Genomic DNA, 21,734 nt, shown 5'->3' with positions numbered 1-21,734 from the left:
AAAATACAGACATTTTTTTTTCATCTCTCTCAACATTACTGCTGATCTATGGGGAATTACCAACCGATCCTAGTCTCCTGCACATGGTCTTACCTGACAGTCGAAGTCCTGGAAGTTGCGAGCTGCATTCTGTTAACAAAAAACAGGAAAAAAGAAAAAAAAGGAAAAAAGGAAATCAGCACAATGCCCCAGAGAACACCCCTAACAACATCATGAAAGTTTCCCATAGAGACCTCTGTTATAGCACAGTTGAGACTGGCTACAGTCAGGCAAGCAGTAAAAGGCAAGACAAGCAAAGTCCATGCAAGATCTGCCCATTCCTATACAACAAGGTTATAGGGCTGTAAGGAGGCTACCAGCTAAGAGAAGTGAGTACCTGTGTGCACAGCTGAGAGTCTTCAAGCAGAGACAGATGCACGTAGGAAGGACACTGGCCACAGCTGGGCTGCATATGGGTCTGGGTTTTGTCTACTCCTGGTGCCCATTAACAATTTGGATGCAAAACTCCTAAAGGACTACTTCTGGGATTTCACGTACTGAGTACAAGAAAAGACGCCATGCAGTCAGCTCCTGTGCACCCACTACTGCAGGTATGGGATCATTTCATGACACAGGGACCTGCAAGCTCCTGAAACCTGAGGACATGGGAACTGCGCACAGTAGCTCACCACTGACTCATCTCAGAGGAGACCCCATGCATGCAGGTGAACACAGTCAGTACAGCACCTACTTGGCATCCTGCAGGTTGGAGGTCTGCAGGAACCTGACTGTGTGCCCATGTACTTTGTGAAACACTGTCTCTAACTACACCGTAGGTTATATCACTGAGAGCTGTCAGTAAAAGGCTGAGCAAACCACTTGAGATGGCGTTCCAGCTTACGTGTTTTAGGCATAGCACCTGTTGCGGTTTGATACTGGCCAAATGCCAGGCACCCATGAAAGCTGTTCATTCACGCTCTCTTGCTCTCAGCTGGGCAGAGGAGAGGGAAAAAAGTTAACGAAGGGCTCATGAATTGAGATGAGGACTGGGAGAAACACTCAAAGGTGAAAACATTCACATTTAAAGGTGTTAAGTAAATTTATTATAAACAGAGTCAGAGGAGGATAATGAGAAGCAAAATAAGCCTTTTAAACGCCTTGTTTTTCCCCCTCGCCCCTTCCTCCTTCCCAATGACAGCGCAAGGAGTGGGGTTTTGGTCAGTTCATCATTCAAGATCTTCAGTTCATTCAGGGAGAGAGTAGTCTTTTCTCTGCTATGCCACAGAGCCCCTCCCACAGGAGACAGTTCTTCATTAACTCCTCCAGCATGGCTCCAATCTCACAAGCAGCAGTCCTCCAAAACTACTGCAACACGCATCACTCCCAAAGGCAAACAGTCTTCCCCATACTACTGCAGTGTGGGTCACTCGTCCATGGGGTGCAGTCCTCTAAGGACAGGTTGCTCTAGTTTAGAAGCAAAGGCCCTCTCTCTGTCTCCGGAAGAAGGGGCTCTCTCTCCATCTGGGTCTCTCACTGGATTACAGCTTTCTCTGGCATCCACCCACTCTGGAATGAGCACTTCTCCCATGGACTGTAAATGGATCTCTGCATCCCCCATGGACCTCATGGGCTGTAGGGGCACAGCCCGCTTCACTGTGGTGCTCACCACGGCCTGCAGAGGAATCTTGGCTTTGACAATTGTAGCACCTCCTCCCCCTCTTTTTCCACTGACCTTGGTGTCACTTTGTTCTCCCTCACATGTCCTCACTTCCTCCTCTTCTCTGACTAGGAGAAAAACTGCTGCTCATAGGTACTTTTGATAACAAGTTCCGCTAATTCAAAGATTCTTGCAGGATCTCGCAGCTCCAAGAGGTCCATCTCATCTAGGTTCTCTGCTGGAGAGTCACCATATTTCTGCTGCCGGCCATGCAGCCCCTCCACCACCAATTGGACAGTGGCAGCTGCTGTGGCGCTGACACAATTAACACCTCTCTTGATGTGGGACGCTGGAAAGGAGAAGCTGCTGCCCCTGCCCTGCTTCCTGTGGCATGGCTGGCTAGGGGCAGCCAGGCACGCAAGGCTCACCACGCTCTGTGCCAGGATGGCAGCAGCTGTGGTGCCTCTGGAAAAAACTGCATGCACACTGTTTTGATTTTCTTCTTAAGTCATCACAGAGGCATTACCAACCTCTCTAATTGGCCCAGCAGCATGTTGACCTTCAGAGCCCTTAGAGACTGGCTGTCACACGTGGTGGAAGCTTCTAGCAGCTTCTCACAGAAGCTGCTGCTGTGGCCCTTCCTTGCTACTAAAAACCAGGCTGTACCAAATCAACACAGCACCTTAGTACTAAAATTACTAGGAGAAATCTAGGATCACATACGGACAACAGAAACACTCCAAACATTTCTTCTGGCTGAGCACCCTCATTCCTCTCCATGTGTAAACACACGGCTGTGTTTTCCTCCCTGTAGAGTCTTGCCTTGTTAGTAAGAACAAGGGTTGCAACCTACATTCTGCACTTCGAGACATTTAAGTTGAGGTATCGGCAAATCTGTTTTGAGAATCCATTCCCCTCTTTCCTCCTCTGTGTTAAGTACTGAACTGTGGCAATGTTTTGAGCAGGACACAGCAAAACCCACTAAATCCTCGGGACCGGGGAAAAGAAAATAAAAAAGCAGTCTCCTCTTATTTCAATTTGTGACTCTGAAATTACTTGAGATTTCTGACGCCACTGCCAGCTTGTGAAGCAGGTCAGTTCAGTCACTCATTTCTTTATGGAGAAATGAGACACTTCTGTATACAGCACTGGATTTGGATGGTGCATGCTAAGTAAAAAAGGTGATGTGAATTTGTACTTAAAAAAGTCAGAGATTCCTCAAGCGAGTGGAGAGGAAATGACAGAAAGCAAGGGATGAAGCTCTGAATTGGGCTGCTTGTTGTCAAGGTATACCATGAGGCAGAAGAAGCTAACATGCTGACATGCCCTGACTCTAACACACTTGATTTTAATACACTGAAAATGTGACTTTAAATCATTTATTCATTGTCTTAAATTTCTTCTTGAGAAACTTTAAGGCAAGTTTTTCAGGCCTCTGAATATGCCATGGCTGCACCTCAAAGCACAGAGCTGTCTGAGCTGACCCAACCCAGCCTATCGGCTGCCCATTTAATTTCCTGAATCCGGCTCTGGCATTTCAGTAACTTTTCACTGAGCCTGAATTAACAGGAATCAAAGGTGCCAGAATAATAAAGTATCACTGGGGTAGTTTTTTTGATCAGGCAATACTGTCTTTTTCTCTCTTTTTCAACTAAATGGGAACATTTCAAGTTCTTTTGCTTCCCCAGTAAAAAGTCACTGCACTTAAGTGAGTGGAGTGAAGAAACATAATGTATTTTACTTCCCTGCACTTGGTATTAGGCTTAAGTTACACACAAACAAAATAGTGTTTATATTCTTTAAAAGTCAAGCTTGTAACTTTTCGCTGATCTGAGGCAGAACAAAGCCAGGACTCAGTGGTCCAAAGTGGCATTGTCTACAGTTCAGACAAGTGAACAAGATACAATCCATTTCCACTTCCACTGGTAATTCCATTGGTTTCACCAGAGACACCAGGGCTCCTTCTCTGTGTACAGTATGCTTTGTTTCTGAGGAGTTCATGAGCATTCACTCATTAGTACCTTAAGAGTGTTACTGTACTATTTCTGGCCATTAATCCATGCTGGTTCAAACTCCTGTATCTAAAGCGGGTTGGTCAGTAAAAACCTTAGTGAACTGCCAGCTCAATAGATTTTGGACTCTGATATGTTTGCACAGAATGGCAGGTTATTGCACCACACCCTCATGCTCAATAAACTATATCTAGAAGGATACATGTATTATCTCAAGCTTGAAAGCCCTGCTAAGGGCTAGACCTTGGAGGTGGCTGCTCCCTGAGGCCTTCATTTTGTTGAAACAAAGTGTGAAAAAGAGAGCCACAGCATACTTCTCTTCCCATGCAGTACTGAGAATGGTTCTGGAACTACCCTTCATATTTCTCCCTACTACTTCAACACTGAGTCAAGCAAAGAAATAATCACTCTCTATGTGCTCTTCTGCACCCTGGTTAACACCACTTGGTGTTTATTTGGGTGAACACTCTGCATTTGAATCACAACTAAGACCACAGCAAGGACTGGATGGGGCTGACCAGGCAATACTCGTCAGACTGGAAACTTCTAAAGTGAAAACCACTTTGATTTGGCATGCTTCAATGCCTCCTACTTAGGTCAGCTGACTGAAGCAAGGACAATCTACCCAGTTGAATCAAACACAGAAAATCCCAGGAGAATCATGAGCAAGACCTAGGCCACTGCATTTAGGAAGCTTGTCTTCTGTAAATATTTATCTCATTTTAAAATTACAAACTGCCCTGAAAGCCTGTATTCCGTATTTTTATTTGATCTACACTGATTTTGTACTTTCAAGACTCACCCTTCCAGGAAACATTTTTTAAAAAATTATGGAAGCCCAGTAGGTCAGCACTAGTCTGTCAGAACAGGTAGCTGGACTGCAGATTTCAGCTGAGTTTTTAGACTTCGCAGATACTAAACAGATTTACTAGAACACCAAAGAAATTAGCAAAAAACTAATTAGTACAGACTAAAACATAGCAGCTATCCAGAGATTTTACCATTTCGTTGGAGGACAATGCAGTCTTCTGCAAGCACACAGTGAGTGGACAAAGCACCACAGAAAGCCCTTAAGCAGCATAAGCCAGACCTTGATCATCAGCCATCAAAGAGCAAAGCCTTAGGAACTCCTTCCCATGCCATTAAACTTGTCTGTGAGCTACCAAAAATGACCAAACCACATTGCTCATAATCACAGTTTGCAGATGCAAGATGCTAGATCTTGTTGAGATGCCTGTGATGAACTTAGGCACTCTCAACAACAGTTGCTGGCAGAATCCAGTGAGGTTCTTCTTTCCAGTGAGTGCAGATAGCTCCTCCCCAGCCCACAGAAGACAGAGTGAACGACTTAAACAGCTACTGTGATACAATGATTTTCCAAAGTCTCAATATTGCATAAGTCTGGACTGCTCTAACTGGGCTCTGCAGACATTAAAAGGAAACTACTCTCCACTATTAAATCCAGGGAGACAGGGCTGTTTTAAGGGTCAAAACACTAAAGGACCATTTAAGACAGAATATTTTAAACAAAAAAAGTAAAAAACCAAGCCAAATGACAAAACAACACAACAACCCAAAACCAACTAAATGGAAACCAGGCTACAATCCAGCATTTTCCTACAATAGAGAAACTTATTAGAGGTTCTACAGCTACACCAGGTCAGGAATGGGATCGCCTTTCCAATTGCTGCCCAGCCTTTGCAAGACCTCAGTACCGGCAAGACGTACTGTTTGGTCAAGACTCCAAAATTACCTGAATTGTGGTGGTCTGTCTTTCCCTGAGACTTTAGAAGAGTGGGTGGTAGTAGATTACCAGCATGGGGAAGAATTTACTGCATTTCAGTTACTTAAGGTACTTCAATCTGTAGACAGATACTGGCACCTAGGGCTCCTTGCCAGACACAAAGTACACCTGTGAGGATAAAGCAGTAGCCAGCATTACCTTGTCATTCAGTAGTGGTTTGATCTCTGTCAGCTGAACATCCTGCAGTTCATCCATTGTGCTGGAAGTAGAGCCAATTAATCCTCAAAGCAGCAAACAGGGATTCTGAAACAAAGGCATATAGTTAGAAAAAGCATTACAAGATATGCTAATCAAAGAATGCTTGGAGGTTTTTCATTAGACTTGTCTGTGCTTCAAATTAAGCCTGCAAGAAGCTGTTTCTTAATGCAACACAAAACACCTGTAAGTGCAGAAGGCAAACACAGTGCTGCTCTCACTGTGTCAGTCTGGTTACTTCTTGCCCTGCCCACTGAAAGCTGCCCCTGAAAGCTCAGGCCTTTCAAGTGAGAAACTGCATCTACTTCCATGCATTGCTGGTATTTCAGCCACAGCATGTCTAGAAATGAACTGGAAATTACTTGATCAGCAGAGTGAAAAACTGTTTAGCATGCGATAGTACTGACTTCCCCTGCCATGCCCTGCGTACCCAAACCCCAGCATTCCACCACCAAAGGAAAGGCTGTGCTGTATCCCTGAGACATACAGCCAAAAACACATCCACATGGAGGAGGTGGAGGTGTGGAGATCCATACTCCTTGCTGGCAGAACATAAGAGTCCAGAACTCAGGGCAGCCCTTGCTGTACAAGGTAAGATATAAAAATGGCCCTATATAGTGCTGGTCCAGCGGAACATGTGCAGACAACACTGTTAGCTTGGCAGCCCAAACCATCATTCTATCAGATGGAGCAAAGTCAGCAAAGGAAAGAAAAAAATGTAATCAACAGTGTAAGAAGCTACCATATGTCTGTGGGAAATTGCTGCTGCCATGGAGCCAGAGGAGAAATCTTCGAGCATATATACAATAACGAAGATGGAGGAACAATATGGCTGAGTTTACAAGGCATTTAATTTTTACTCTAGACGCTCTAGCTGTGTTTCTAGACAGAAGAATTTCTAGTGCAAGCACCTGCAGCAACATGAAAGGGGCTCTGGCAAGAAATTATCACACCTGATGTTGCAGACTACCTGGTTGTTCAGGAAAATTGTACTTATTACTGCATATGAAATAAACAAAGTCATCAACTTCATTTAATGGAACAGAAGTAAGCATGTGGTGGACTTCCTGGGCATCAGCTGAGCGTGCTAAGAAAGTACTTTTGAATACTGTCACAAATCAAATTCTTTGTCTAAGATATTACAGGCTACTAACCACAGAAGAGAAAGAGTGGAAAAAGAAAAATTGTGTTCACCATCCACCTTAATTCAACACAAGCATGTACTGGGGAGGAGGGGTCTCCGTCACCCCAAATGCTGTACAAAGCTGCATCCTTTGTGCCAGGACTAACACTGGTGTAGCTGAAGCCAGTCTGTCAATAAACAAATTAAAACAAAATGCCTTTCCCTCTGAAAATCAGCCATAAGAACATCTGTCTCTTTTAGCTCCTTTGCTTTGGGAAACTCAATTATTTTTCTTTTTCAGACTTATTTTTACCAGTTGTGAGAGTTTCAAGAAATCAGTTAATTTACCGGCAATGACCCCCTTACTCCACACTGAATTTTTATTCAGAAGAGTAAGAGCCATTATGTAGTGCACTGTAAGCCTCAGAGGGAGGCTCATTAGTGTCATACTGCTAAGGTATTATTATATTATTATATTTATATTATATTATTTAATATATTATATTATTATATATATATTATTATATTTCTACTAAAGAATTACAACTTCCATATACACTGGGACTAATCAAGAGCTCAACATCTACCAGGTTTTCTCCAAAACAGCATCAAACAAGGTTACAGACACAAAAGGAATTTCAAACAAGCATCACAAATCTTATCTGCAGATAAGGTGACAAGGTACTAGAATGACCACCTTCACCGTATTAGTCGGAGAACATATCTTTTCTCTTATGCTCCTTTGAAAAGACACCCACTGGTGGCAGGCAAGAAGGTCATGCTTATTCTTGGGGTTACCCAAGAGACAAAGAAGTTGTCCACTCTATCCAAAATAATTAGAAAACTGTGCACACACCAGCCACCTTTCTCTGTGCATTTTTATACACGTGGGAGTCTCCATGAGTCTTGGGTTCACACCTTGCATTTCTGCTTAAACCAGAGTCTACGAAGATGGAGGACACCAATATAATAACCCCTCTCTACTGAGCTGTGGCTGACCAAAGAACACCGCAAAGCACCAATTGCTCTGCATTAGATTGCTCAAAGAAACTTTTGCTATAGCCTTGCGATATTTTTTCTGGTTTCCCCTGAGCTATACAAAGTCCCAGAGAGGCCTGAGATGCAACCTGCACAAGCCTGCCCAGGTACACTGTTTGCTGTCAATACAAGCACATCCATGAAGTGTGCAAAGTCTGGAGAAGAGGAGTCGGGGAGTCAGGGAGTCACACATTTTGTACCCATGCACTACACTGTTAATCATTTATTATATGAGAAGGATAATCACAGAATCACAGAATGTGTAGGTTGGAAGAGACCTTCAAGATCATCGAGTCCAACCCAGCCTTAACACCTCAACTAGGTCATGGTATCAAGTGCCACATCCAGTTTCCTTTTAAACACATCCAGGGATGGTGACTCCACCACCTCCCCGGGCAGACTATTCCAATATTTAATCACTCTTTCTGTGAAAAACTTCTTCCTAATATCCAACCTATATTTCCCCTGACGAAGCTTAAGACTGTGTCCTCTCGTTCTGTCAGTTGCTGCCTGGAGAAAGAGACCAACCCCCAGCTGTCTACAACTACCCTTTAGGAAGTTGTAGAGAGTGATAAGGTCACCTCTGAGTCTCCTTTTCTCTAGGCTAAACAACCCAAGCTGTCTCAGTCGTTCTTCATATGGCTTGTTTTCCAGTCCCTTCACCAGCTTTGTTGTCCTTCTCTGAACACGTTCAAGCATCTCAACGTCCTTCCTAAACTCAGGGGCCCAGATCTGGACACAATACTCAAGGTGTGGCCTGACCAGTGCCGAGTACAGGGGAAGAATGGCCTCCCTGCTCCTGCTGGCCACACCATTCCTGATACAGACCAGAATGCCATTGGCCCTCTTGGCCACCTGGGCACACTGCTGGCTCATGTTCAGCTGGCTGCTGACCAGAACCCCCAGGTCCCTTTCAACCTGGGCACTGTCCAGCCACACTGTCCCCAGTCTATAACGCTGCAGGGGGTTATTGTGGCCAAAGTGCAGGACTCAACACTTGGACTCATTAAACTTCATTTTGTTGGACTCTGCCCATTGACCTAACCATTCCAGATCTTCCTGCAGAGCCCTCCTATCTTCCAAGCGGTCAACACATGCTCCCAGCTTTGTGTTATCTGCAAATTTACAAACAAAAGATTCAATACCCTCATCCATATCATCAATGAAAATATTGAACAGAGCTGGTCCCAGCACAGACCCCTGAAGAACACCACTGGTGACTGGCCGCCAGTTGGATACAGCACCATTCACCACCACTCTCTGGGCCCGGCCATTCAGCCAGTTCCTAACCCAGCAGAGTGCTCCTATCCAAGCCCCGGGCTGCCAGCTTATCCAGGAGTATGCTGTGGGAGACAGGGTCAAAAGCCTTGCTAAAGTCCAAATAGACAACATCCACAGCCCTTCTTGCATCCACTAGGCGGGTCACCTGGTCATAAAAGGAGATCAGGTTGGTCAAACATGACCTACCTCTCCTAAACCCGTGCTGGCTGGGCCTGAGACCCTGGCCATCTTGTAGGTGCTGCACGATGACACTCAGTATTAACTGTTCCATTATCTTGCCAGGTACTGAGGTCAGACTGACTGATCTATAATTACTGGGATCCTCCTTCCCACCCTTTTTGTGAATGGGTGTCACATTGACCAGTTTCCAATCTTCCGGAACCTCACCAGTGAGCCAGGACTGATTGTAAATGATGGAGAGTGGCTTTGCAAGCTCATCTGCCAGCTCCCTCATCACCCTGGGATGAATCCCATCTGGGCCCATAGATTTATGAGCATCCAAGCGTCTCAGCTGTTCCCTGACTGCCTCCTCTTGGATAATGGGGGGACTATTCTGTTCCTTGTCTACCAGCCCAGGAGGACAGTTGTCCTGTAGGCAAGTCGTCTTCCCACTGAAAACTGAGGCAAAGAAGGCATTAAGCACTTCTGCCTTCTCCTCATCAGCAGTTACTAAGTTCCCTTCCTTGTCCAATAGAGAGCAAAGGTTAGCCTTACCTTTCCTTTTACCATTAATGTATTTATAGAAACACTTTTTATTGTCCTTTACAGAAGTCGCCATTTGGAGTTCAAATTGAGCTTTGGCCTCCCTAATTTTTTTCCTACATTCTCTAGCAGCCCCCTTAAATACTTCCCAAGGGACCTGGCCCTCTTTCCAAAAACGGTACATCCTCTTTTTATTCCTGATTTCATCCAAAACCTCCTTGCTTATCCAGGCTGGGCGTTTGCCTCGTCGACCGGTCTTCCAGCACACAGGGACAGTCTGTTCCTGTGCCCTCAAAAACTCTGTTTTGAAGAGCACCCAGCTTTCTTGAACTCCTTTGTTTTTAAGGGCTTCTTCCCAAGGAACTTCCTGAATAAGTCTTCTAAAAAGGCCAAAGTCTGCCCTCTGGAAGTCCAATGTAAAAGTCTTATTGATGTACCTCCTGATTTCACCAATTATCGAGAACTCTATAATTTCATGATCACTCTGCCCTAGTCGTCCTCCAATCACCACATCTTCCACCAGCCCATCTCTATTTGTGAACAACAGATCCAACATAGTCTCTCCCCTGGTGGGCTCACTTACCAGCTGTGACAAAAAGTTATCATCCATGCACTCTAAAAATTTCCTGGGCTGTCTCTTTTCTGCTGTATTAAGTTCCCAGCAGATGTCTGGCAGGTTGAAGTCACCCACAAGAACAAGGGCTGATGATCCTGACACAGTCTCCAGCTGCTTGTAGAATAAGTTGCCCACCTCTTCCTCCTGGTTGGGTGGACGGTAACAGACTCCCAGTACAATGTCAACCTTGTTGGCTCTCCCCTTAACTCTCACCCATAGGCATTCAACTCCATCTTCATTAGTTTCAATACCTATGGAGTCAAAAACCCTTCTTAATATAAAGGGCCATCCCTCCACCTCTTCTCCCTTTCCTGTCTCTTCTGAAGAGCTTGTAGCCAAAAACCTAATAGGTTCAAAGCAAGGATTATTAAATGCATTTATCTCATCAATTCTGGTTTAACACTTGGGTCTCTAGATGCAACTACAATGTATACAATAAACAATATTGAAACAACTCTGAAAATAATCTATTGTTTATCTTCCTAGTCCACTATTGCTCCAAATGCTGTCTCAAGGGAAGGGCAAGTCTCTAGGGCAAGCTGTTGTTAGTCATAATGTGCACTATGTGCTGCCCCTTCCTTAACACCAGCTGGGTAGCAACAAAAAACAGCTGCTGATTTGGGTGCTGAGAACTATGTGAAACTTCCTTGAGACAGAAGAGACAACCTTCCTTAACACCAGCTGGGTTCAAATAGCTGTGAAAACTTCTGAAGGAAAGTTCACAGAAGAGTAAGAGACTTGCTCTGCAGTGAGTCTGCAGCACAGTCAGCCTGGAATGCTCCTCAGCTCAAACCACATTCTCACCCAGAAGTAAGATCTATGAAGGATCCCTCCAGTGGGAACCAAATACTGAGGTGAGCCAGGAAGTCACTGAGAACTGCTCAACTGAGAGCAAAATCACACAGAAAGATTAAATCTGCACAGCCTCAGAGGATGGATTTTTTTCTAAACATCTTGATTCTATATCTATTCAACTAGCTTGTAACATTTTTGGAAGGCTTTTTGAAGGAAAAGGCACAGGGGGTCCCCATCACTGTTTGTAAGCAGCTTTTTTAGCTTGCTGAACCAGCTCTTCCCAATCCGCTCACTAGTAAGCTCTCCCAAAATATGGCCGACACAGCCTCAGGACTTCATTTTAATCTGGTCAGAGGATATTCCATTGGCAGATACACGTACTTTTCTCCTCCCAAGGTTTTAGCAAGCTCAATGTGATTGCCCTAGATTAAATCAGGGTAATTTGTCATTACAGCATAAAATCTACTAGCTCTACATGACTATTTGCCACAACTTCACCTGAGCACCCTGCTATGCTAACAGCAACATGTTTTGGTTTGAAACATGGCAAATGGGCACATTTGAGCAAAAAAGGCCACAAAAATTTCTCAAAAGAAGATGCTTTGTAGTAGAGAGACCTTTGCAGAGCACATCTCCAAGTGCAGAGGGCAAAGGAAACGGTGGGGTGTTGGTGAGCTGGGCTATCCTCTGTTCCAACAATGCTAAAAACTCCTCATAAAAGCTCTGTAGACTTGTCTGCCCAGGAAATAATTTTCTCCCACCATTTCTCCTGTTACTTAAAGAGACACATGTCATTTCATAAGCTGAAGGCAAGTTTAAAATACCACAACAAAGCATCATAAATATTCATAACACTGAAAAGATTTTTGTAGAAGACAGGTCACAAGCACAGCAAAAGGTTTGCCTGAAACAATTCATGTATAAATCATACGTTTTTTCTATAAATGGCCCAGTATCACCTGGTTTGCAAGTATTCCTCTTGTCTCTATTTATATATTACTATAAATACACTCAAATCTCCCAGCTGAAACTATCCATCCCTTTCCAAAGGTTTCCTAAAGGCTGAAGTAGATTTTAAGCTCTTTGAAAACCAGTAAGACAAGAATCCAGGAAAGATGTGGTGAATCATTAAGCACAGAGATAAGAATCAGGGTAGAAAACAGAAGACTACATAAAAACAGAAAGAAACCATCTACCTATAAATAAGATCTTAAATATGTGTTTGCATGTTTACTCTAAGACAAGGCTGCTCTCAATTTCCATAATTTCAATATACAAAGAAAGAAACTGGAGTAAAGTTCAGTAGTCAAGAGCATGAGTACTACAGACCTGGACCCACCAAGTGTGAACTGCAATATCTGTAGGTTCTGAGGCTCTGGTTTTTGGTCATTGAAGCTCTGGCACAATTGCTTCCTGCAGGGTTAAGAGCTGCAAGAGCCGCATCTTGAACTTAAATCTGTTTTCTTATGGAGGTACAATCTCTCCACACTATTTAGGAACTGAGTGCAACAAAACCTTTCATTCAGAGGCTAAAAATTCTTGGTTTTTCACCTCAATTTGACTATAGCTTATAATTTGTTACCTTCATAGCCACTTACACCCTTGCTTTGTATGTTAACTGCAGAGAGGCAAAATTACACCCATCAGTTGTCAAGCTGTGCTACAAATCATGGCATCAAATGTTCCTAAACATATGCTCACTCATTTGGCAGACAACAGAGGCAAGCTGAAGAAGCTCCTCTCTAGGGACTCACAGTCATGACAATCCAGGTAAGGTTCCTGAGAACCACTCTATGACAAGCCAGCTACATCTTATAAGATGGAAAGTAGAAGTGCTGCTCCCAGGTATGCAAAGGAAGATGGGAACAAACACACTATTTGCAACCCATTCCAGGACCAAAGTCTGCAGGTTTGCTGCTCAGGCGCTGTGTAACTCTCCACTGCAACTTCTCCCTTTCTTTATAAGGGGATTCCTACTTCTTGTGCCTTTTGTGCTGCTCTCCCACAGATGGGAAAACCAGCTGCCTGGCAGGGCTACTCAGCCTGGCTGGGCAGACCACAGACTTGGCATATAGATTCCAGCTAATTTTCATGGATGGGCCTTGAGACCCTTGGGCATTCCTGTTCTGTTGCTCCTCTGCCCTATGCAAGCCTCTGGACAGTAGTCTGCTTCCCAAAACCTGCACAGGCTACTCTGTTTTCTTTACTAAAATGCTGGCTGACATGGTAAACTTTCAGAGAAACAGGCAAAGAGCCCAAATTCAGTTTCAAAATACTATCCAAGGTTACTCACATTGCATTCCAGCTCATGTATTTTTGGGAATGTGCCACATGGTGCTCCACCTCCAAGACAAACTGTGTGCCTACAGAAAGAAACTCTGTTCTGCTTCAGCAGTGCAGTCCCAGCTTCCCCTGTTGCCAAAATGATTTTTTGCTTTTATATTTCCTTCATACATATTTGTAGCTCTGAGACTATTGTTGCATAGTTATATAGTTCCTACTTAACTCCAGTACTTTTCCCTACCCTGATAGGCAGAAAGACAAAACACATTCTAGAGGCTCCAAGCCCTGGGGGCCCAAAGTTAGGCTCTCTAGGAGCCAAGGCTGAAACCAGCTCTTCAAGACACATTTTCATAAACAAAGTTTAGCTCTTATCTGAGGGGGACAGGGCAGAATTCAGAAAAGGGTAGAACCAGGGAGGAATTACCTCATTACCTGTGTTTCTAACTGGGGATTCTTGTCAGTCATGCTAATTTGCTAAACATACAAAACTGTATTCACCCTATGCGGAGCTGGGCATTTTTCCCCTATCTGCCCCTAGAGGCTCCCAATAAAGACCAGCCTATATATTATCTTCTATAGTAATATTGTCTCAAAAGTATGTTGTTTATTACTAGCTCTTTAAGGCACTTGAGCAAAACTATAGCAACTTCCTAAATCACCACGATTTTATGTCCCTGGAATCTGAGTCACACTTAGGACAGAAATGTCAGCTGGTTCATGTAATTTCTAAGGTGTTTAAACAAGACCTACATTTAACAATGGTTTTGTAAGGAAAAGGTCTGTGCCCAGCCTTCCATAATTCTGGATTAATCCAAATTTAATTAAAAGCAGTGTCATACTGCCATGGGTGTAAGTGAGCTCAGCAAGCAGGACACTGCCCCTGCCAATCGCCTGAATTAACAGGCATCAACTATAGGGCTGATTAAGCAAGAATGCTGTAAGTCTTTACAGTGTTTTACATCACCTGGACCAGTGCCCATGAAAACAACGAACTATGCTGAGCTCCCCTATACAGGACAGTCTGTCTGCAGTTTTAGAGTGGGGACACCTAGGATATAAACTGGACTGAGAAATTTCTCTGATGAAAATTGTGCGAATTATTGTCTTTGAAAAAGTCTCCTCCAATTGTGGTATCTCCTTCAAACAGCTTTGCAGCATTTCTCTTCTCCCCAAGGCAAAAAAAAAAAAAAAAAAGAGCAGTGACTGTTACCATCAGTCATGTTATTCACATGATGTTCTATGTCCTTTTGTGCCCAGTGTCATCACTCTGAAACAACACCCCTGTTAACCAGGGTCAGAGCTCACATAGGTCAGACTAAACCATAGAGCTCTTCTTGCCAGTTTCATGGTGAAGGACATGTTCAAACAGATCTGTTCCAAGATGCTTTCCTATCTACTGAGTCACCTACTTCCACTAGCCCTATAGTTCAAGAGGTCCCACCCAGGCAGCGGTGAGGGCCCTTGAGGATTTTGGCTAGTTGTTTGTCCAAACCAAAACACGTGTAGCTTTTCATCAGCACTGTCACCATCAATGCATCCACAGCACATTCTCCTTGTCATCTCCTCCCTGTCCTGTGTCCCCACCCTTCAGCACTATGTGCCGCTGACCTCAATTGCTCTCCAGCACACACTCGCCCATGTGACACCAGGCAAGTGGGGAAAATGCTGTCTTCAGCAGGAACATGCTCTTAAGCAGCTTATCATGAAATCTGACTGTTTTCAACCAGACCCTTCAACTTCCTCTGCAGTTTTGTTTTCAAGCTTGTTTCTACTTCATTTCAGCCATGCTTCTGACTATGTTTTCACACTTTAGGTGAAAAAAAAAAAAAATGAATCAAATGTGAATACATACTGCATTGAGCAAAATAAAGCGTTCCAGAGCAAGGTGAATCAGTCACCTGTTTAAATGAGATTTGAACTTTTTTTTTTTAATCATTAAATACCACATTAAAACTTACTGAAATTTAATGCTGGTTTTGCATTTTGTCTTAGAGTTGCATTTTCACCGCTTACTCAACATTAAATTGCAGTGATTTAAGGCCAGGTTAGATGAGGCTTGGAACAACTTGGTCTAGTGGAAGGTGGACCTTTCTAGTTGAAAGGACCTTTAAGGGCCCTTTCAACCCAAACCATCCCATAATATAACTACTACACCAAAATGAGCCTTCTTGCTGTCTGTGAGGAACCACTATTTAAGTTATTGTATGGCTAAACAAAGAATTAGTCAGACCTAAGTTTTTTCATATTTTCTAATGCAATTTTGATTGATATTTATTAGTTTGTGTGGAGTGCTACTGGGACAGAAGAAAAATATTGAAATCAAATGCATAAGAGAAAGTTTGTATTAACTTTTATTTAAACTTTGTGTTCACTCAAAATATATAAATTGTACAACCTAAACCCAACGTAGTAATGTATTCACTGGTGAAGGTGATCTCTTGGCATGTACAGTGTAATATATATATATATATATATATATATATATATATATATATATATATATATCTATATCTATGTGCAGTCTGGATAAACCAAACTTAAAAATCATCACAGACATGTGCAAACTTCAGGAAGAACAAATAGTTCTGCTCCTCAGCAGCTAAGAAGACACAAATGTTTCTGATTCAGCTCATTCAGGTAAAAAAGAGCCTTTCACTGTGCTGTCTATGTATATACATCTAAATTACTTCTCGCGTCTTTGCAGAGCAACCCCAAGCTTTTCTTCTTCACTCAAACTTGAAAAAATGGATTTTGGCCATCAGAAAGTAGCATACTTCCAGGCAAAAGCTGATAAAACACTTCAACAGCTTCGATTCCAAGTTATCCACCATGGTGGACAAGGGAGAGTCCATAAATTTTATCACAGCAAATACATATTGTTCAATATTAAATGTTGATGGTTAATATGAATATCGAAGTACATACAAGACAGACATAAGTCTCAGGATGCAGTTTCACTATCTTAATCTGCTCTAGCTGCAGACTGCTTGTAAAAGGGGCATTCACAGGACTGACACAAATTTTAAGAACACATATGAAAAACAAATTGCTACAGTAAGATTTTTATTATATGTTTTTTGCCTCTTATTCCTCATTAATGAAATATTCCTCTTATGCATGTAGTACTACTCCTTGAGCTTCCCAGAACAAGCTTTTTCATTTTGGCCCAGCCTTTGTCATTGAAGGACAACCTCTTTTTAAGTATCAGTGCCATTACTTCAGACCCATTGCGACTGCCACACAGCTGTCCCTTCCATCATTTCCAGTCTGTGAATTTGCTTCTAAGCAGAAAACATCCTTGTGTGTGTCATGATGTACTGCATGTCCCTCCTGAAGCAGCTGGACAGGAGAGGCAACTCCACCTAGCACAGTTAAAACCAGTAATGGATACAGGACAGACAATTCAGGACCAATTCAAGAGGTAATTTCACTACTCATTTAATACAATTGTGAGTTTCTGATAAAAGGGATGCTCCTGTCCTCCCTCCCTATACCAGACAGAACTTCCTTCCTCTTCCTCCCTTGTACCAGGCTGATAATTATACAGTAACATGGCAAATTAGATCTCCTTTCCCTCTCCCTCAAATGTTTTTTCCAGGACTACCTTTCACTTGGATCGGTGATCTGACTCATGAAAAGGCTCCTTGTGTGCCACCTTTTTTCTAAATATGTCAAGTATCTTGATTTGAGGTCGGATTGTAAGAAACCAAGTATCTGGGCAGTGTTAGCCCTTCAGCTGAATCAGGGAGCAGACCATGCACATGCTCAGGACACTACCAGATGATATGCAGGGGTCTGCACTTAGCTTCAAGGTATGATAAATCTAATCCATCTAGATAGAGTGCACACTGAATATGACAGAACTCAAATTTTGCTAATTTGAGTTGCCTTGTTTGTAGGGTATTATTTCAGGACATAGAGACGAGCTAGAGTTTCACCTTACAGCCTCTGAAAGAAAACCCAGACCCTTAAGCTCTCTCCTTTACTCCTTCCCCTCGCAGCCAGGACCCCAAACCTGCCTTGGGGAATGTCTGGCATGACTGACTGCAACATGAGCAGATGTAATGCAGACTTTTTGCCAGGTTAGCTCTCTGCTGGTTTAGTGAGCTGAAGAAGCCTATTAGACAGTCACATAAACATTACAATCAACTCATGTAATGAGGACCAGACATGCAGTGACCTCTGGAACTGCCTCCAAATCCTGCAGTCTAAGTTGAGAATCACATAAAAAAGGGTAGAGAAATACACTTACAAATTCAGTAGAGTTTTCATGGTGCTCTGTGGATACAAGTAACCAGGGCTATAAATGAATACCTGAGTACACATCAGAATGGACATTCATGTTGTAAGTTTCTGAAATGGACAGAAGCTTTTTGATAAAACATATAATAATGTCTTATTTCGGAGAGGGTAGAAACACCCTGGAAGCACCCAATGCCAGGCTGGATGGGGCTCTGAGCAACCTGGTCTAGTGGAAGATGCCCATGCCCCTGGCACAGGGGTTGAAATGAGATATTTGAAGTCCCTTCCAATCCAAACCAGTTTGTGATTCTGTGATGCAGCAATGGACCACATTTTCTTTCAGCCACTGTAAGCATCCTCCAGGGCCAGTTTGCAAACATCTGCATGAATACAAGAGAGACATAGGACACAAAACACCAACTACTTAAGCCAAACATCACTCATAAGAAAGACTTGTGTTTGAAGTCAGTTATAAAACTGCACGTAAAACAAACACCTAAAATACCATTAGAAGGCAAGTGATGTTTTTCATAGAATTAGGAATGTTTTTCTGCAAGCAGCTGGAAGCCAAAGGCAGATAGCACTCTGTACCAAACACACCTTCCTAAATTTTGTCAGCTAGGCCTAAGGAGGAAACTGACCTACTCACCAGGTTCCATGTTCACCGGAACACAATTTGCTCTCTACGGATTTCTAGAGGATGTTCTTGGTTCTGGCTGTTTGTGAGTTTAGCTCTTCCTGCAAAAGCTCTGGTCATTACTGCTTGATATCTGCAAAAGTCCAGCAGGTACGTCCTCCTAGACTTGTGTAAGATCCTAGCCCTTCCCTTACTAAAATGCCAATAGAACTTCTGTTTCCCTTTTTCTCCATCCTTCTTTCCTTCTCTTTCCTCATTTACCCCCACACCGATTCCTGAAAATCTGAGTCATCAAAATCAGAAATTAAAGCTATCTACTGCGCGAACTGGACTCTGTAAACAATTTATACCAAGAAAATAAGCAGTTTTTAGAAAGGTAGGCTGGATCTGCATAGCTTCTGCTTGCAGTATCTACCAGGTAAAAGCAATAACTTCTTTTTTCCTCACCCTAACTTCTCCATGCCAAAGTCCATGGGTTAGATCAATTCGAAGTTTAGTTTTCATTAAGAAATAACAGTGCAAGTTAAGGTGGTTCCTATTAAGTGAAATTCAGTTTTGTGCATTTCAAATACAGCAAACATTCACATGCTTAAGACAGTTTCACATCACATATCTTACGATGGAAATCCATGATCCCAAGGACAATTGTCAACTAGGACACACAGTTATTGTAAACAGACCCCTGAAGATGTTAAAACACAAAGATTTTACTTCTTTCAAAACTAACTGAAGATCTCAATACAATGATTTAATTCTAATATTTAAGTCCTGAATAAAGTTTAACCATCACAGGGTTTCATGTTTAACCCCTCCATGTTTAAATGACATGGTTACAGCAGATCAATTCCTGATTTCATTCCCTAGAAATTAGCGTGAGATGAGGATGTACCACACCAAAGCAACAGTGAAGGGAAAAGCTGACTACACCAAAGTCTAAAACTAATTCCTTAATTAAGAATTAAGAGGAAGTTTCTCAGAAGCCTGCTTACAGCTTCTTTCCAGGTAAGGACAGCACAGCAGGAATATGGCAAGGTTTCTGTTTATGGGACCTGGATGCAATTGCAGAACCATGTAGCCTAGAAGAGACTTCTGGAGGAGAGATTACTCTCCAAAAAAGAGTAAGTTCAAAGCTGGATCCAGTTGTTCAGGGCCTGACAGACTGAAAATCTCTACGGATGCAGATTCTAGCATTACATACCATTCTCATCACAAAAGTAATTTCCTTTTATCCAATGGGAATTTCCCTTGCTGCAAGTGGTATAAACAATGAGATTTTTAACCTGGTAATATCACAGGCCAGAATAAAAAGAAAAATAAAAATTAATACATCAAAACTACTTAAAAATTCCCTTTGTAAAACTGTTTTATAATGAATACGGAGTCGACTCAGATACGTCACATTAAAGGCATAGTTGGAACAGAAATTAATCTCCTGGTATATTTTTCAGGGCAGATGTTGATATATCAAAATAGCAGGCTTAATATTAAACTGATTGCCAACTCTGAAAAATGTTCAGTATTTTCCAGAAAAACACCACGTGAAGAACTGCACAAGATCTGAGTAGTGCATCATCCAGTCTGATTCAGTTCAAGAGCAAAGGTTAAGGCAAAAGAAGAGCATCTAACAATAATTGCCCTTTGCCTGTACATCCACATCTACTTCAGGCAGTCTCTCACAAGTCCTGTAGAACTTCTTCCCCAGTGCACTGAAACACTGCAGTTTCTTGTGAACAAGAAGTTATTTATTCTCACTTATGTGCTGCAGAAAAACAAGGCAGCCTTGCCCATAAAATCTTGGTGCTTCTCTCCTTCCTTCAGTCACAAAAATTATCAAGAGCTTGACCTATTATATACAGAATACCCTTCCACCCCACTATTACAACCCCTCCCCCAAAATATGCAATACAAAGTAACACACCCTAGAGGTTTTATCAAAGACTAACTCCTTCTGACAGCCCATTTGAACAGCTCTGAGCAGTCACAACTCCCATTGCTCACACATGCTGTCCAGAGAAGGAACTTTCCAATGCCATTGACAAATAGCAAGGATTATAACACCAGCCTTAACCCTACAAAAGCCTAACAATATCTTCTCTAAAGACAGGCTGGCTTGCCAACACTCATCTGGAGAGAAATTATGAAATACTTTTACACGGTGTAGTATTTCCTTTCCGCAACATTACTTGCACATTTCTCTCATAATTAATCTTTAAGCAAAGTCTAAGCTGATGCAGGCATCTCAGACATAAAATGAAAGCCCTAGTTACTTCTGTATTGATTTTATTCACGCCAACTCTAGGTTTTTTTCGCTCCCATTCCAAGCTTCATTGCCATATCCTTTTGGAAAATGGTAGTTTTATTACATATCCCATGTCCAGTATTACAATGTTATAGCTGTGGTATCTAAAAAAAATCCTCAGAAAACATATAAAATGTTCTGAAGAAGGACAGTCATACCACAAGATGTAAGAAAGAGCGTATTAGTCCAGGTAAGTTGTAGTATAATCAGGCATCAAACCCAATTGTAAAGAATATCATATTGGTTTAAACCACCATGACGGAACCAAAGCATGGATATCTTTTTGAACCTTGTCCATAGCAATTTCAGCTAATGCGTTTTAGCTGACTAATGGAGAGGTCTGAGACCACCCACAGAGCACTGGAAATTTAGTTATCTGTGAAATCTCAGTAATACGATCACTCTGGAACATAATAACATTTTAAAATTATAGTAACTCACCACTGAACACTTCCTCAGCACCTCAAGAGTCTGATTCAGTCTTGGGCACAGCCATGTCCTGCTGAGGAGCAAGGTGTCCCCAGGGAGACACAAGGTCCTTGAGACCATGTGCTCACACAAGTGACCATGAGGGGTTAGCTCAGCAATACCAGCAGACTCCACTACTCCACTCTTTCAAACTCCAAGTATCCCAAGGATTTGGAGATTAAGGTCATAGCTTTTATTTAACGAACTGGAAATAATGACATGCTTCAGATGATCAGATGCCCTTGTGCAGGTCAGAAGCAGATGTTAAACACAACTCAAAAGCACAGTTCACTTGAGTAGTTTATGAGTTTAAGTTAGTGAAGTTTGTCTTTACAATTCAGTAAAGAAACATTTAGCAAAGTGCTAAATTGGCCTAAAATGGCAAAAAATTAATTCTGTCAATAAATAAGCAAACACAACAAAGTACAGGTAACAAACCACAAATAAATAGTACCTGTACCCTGAAACCATATCCAGTTTCCATGAATCCAAAACCACATGCTTTTCTAACTCCTGTTAGAAAAGATTGGTCCTGTGGAGCAATCCCAAAACAACACTATTGCAACTGGTTGGTATTTTAATATCGTATTATTTCTGTAGTAG

General features: G+C 42.4%; 1 protein-coding gene across 17 annotated transcripts in view; it reads right to left on the bottom strand.

The window, feature by feature from the left end:
• NDRG3 (NDRG family member 3) overlaps nucleotides 1-21,734 on the bottom strand; it is a 68,996-nt gene that overhangs the window by 26,284 nt on the left and 20,978 nt on the right. For 14 of the 17 annotated variants that reach the window (XM_083873007.1, XM_083873004.1, XM_083873008.1 and 11 more), the window contains 2 exons: nucleotides 5,591-5,695; nucleotides 94-129 (listed from right to left, as the gene is read on the bottom strand). In XM_083873007.1, coding sequence (XP_083729133.1) covers nucleotides 94-129; nucleotides 5,591-5,647 — 93 coding nt within the window. In that variant the 5' untranslated portion in view covers nucleotides 5,648-5,695. Of the gene's footprint in view, nucleotides 1-93; nucleotides 130-5,590; nucleotides 5,696-21,104; nucleotides 21,291-21,734 lie in introns of those variants that run through there. The other 3 variants (XM_083873010.1, XM_083873012.1, XM_083873013.1) reach the window with 2 other exon arrangements.

Source organism: Zosterops lateralis, assembly GCF_965231275.1.
Source record: "Zosterops lateralis genome assembly, chromosome: 16".
NCBI classification, from domain to species: domain Eukaryota; kingdom Metazoa; phylum Chordata; class Aves; order Passeriformes; family Zosteropidae; genus Zosterops; species Zosterops lateralis.
This window is presented reverse-complemented; position numbering and strand designations above follow the sequence as displayed.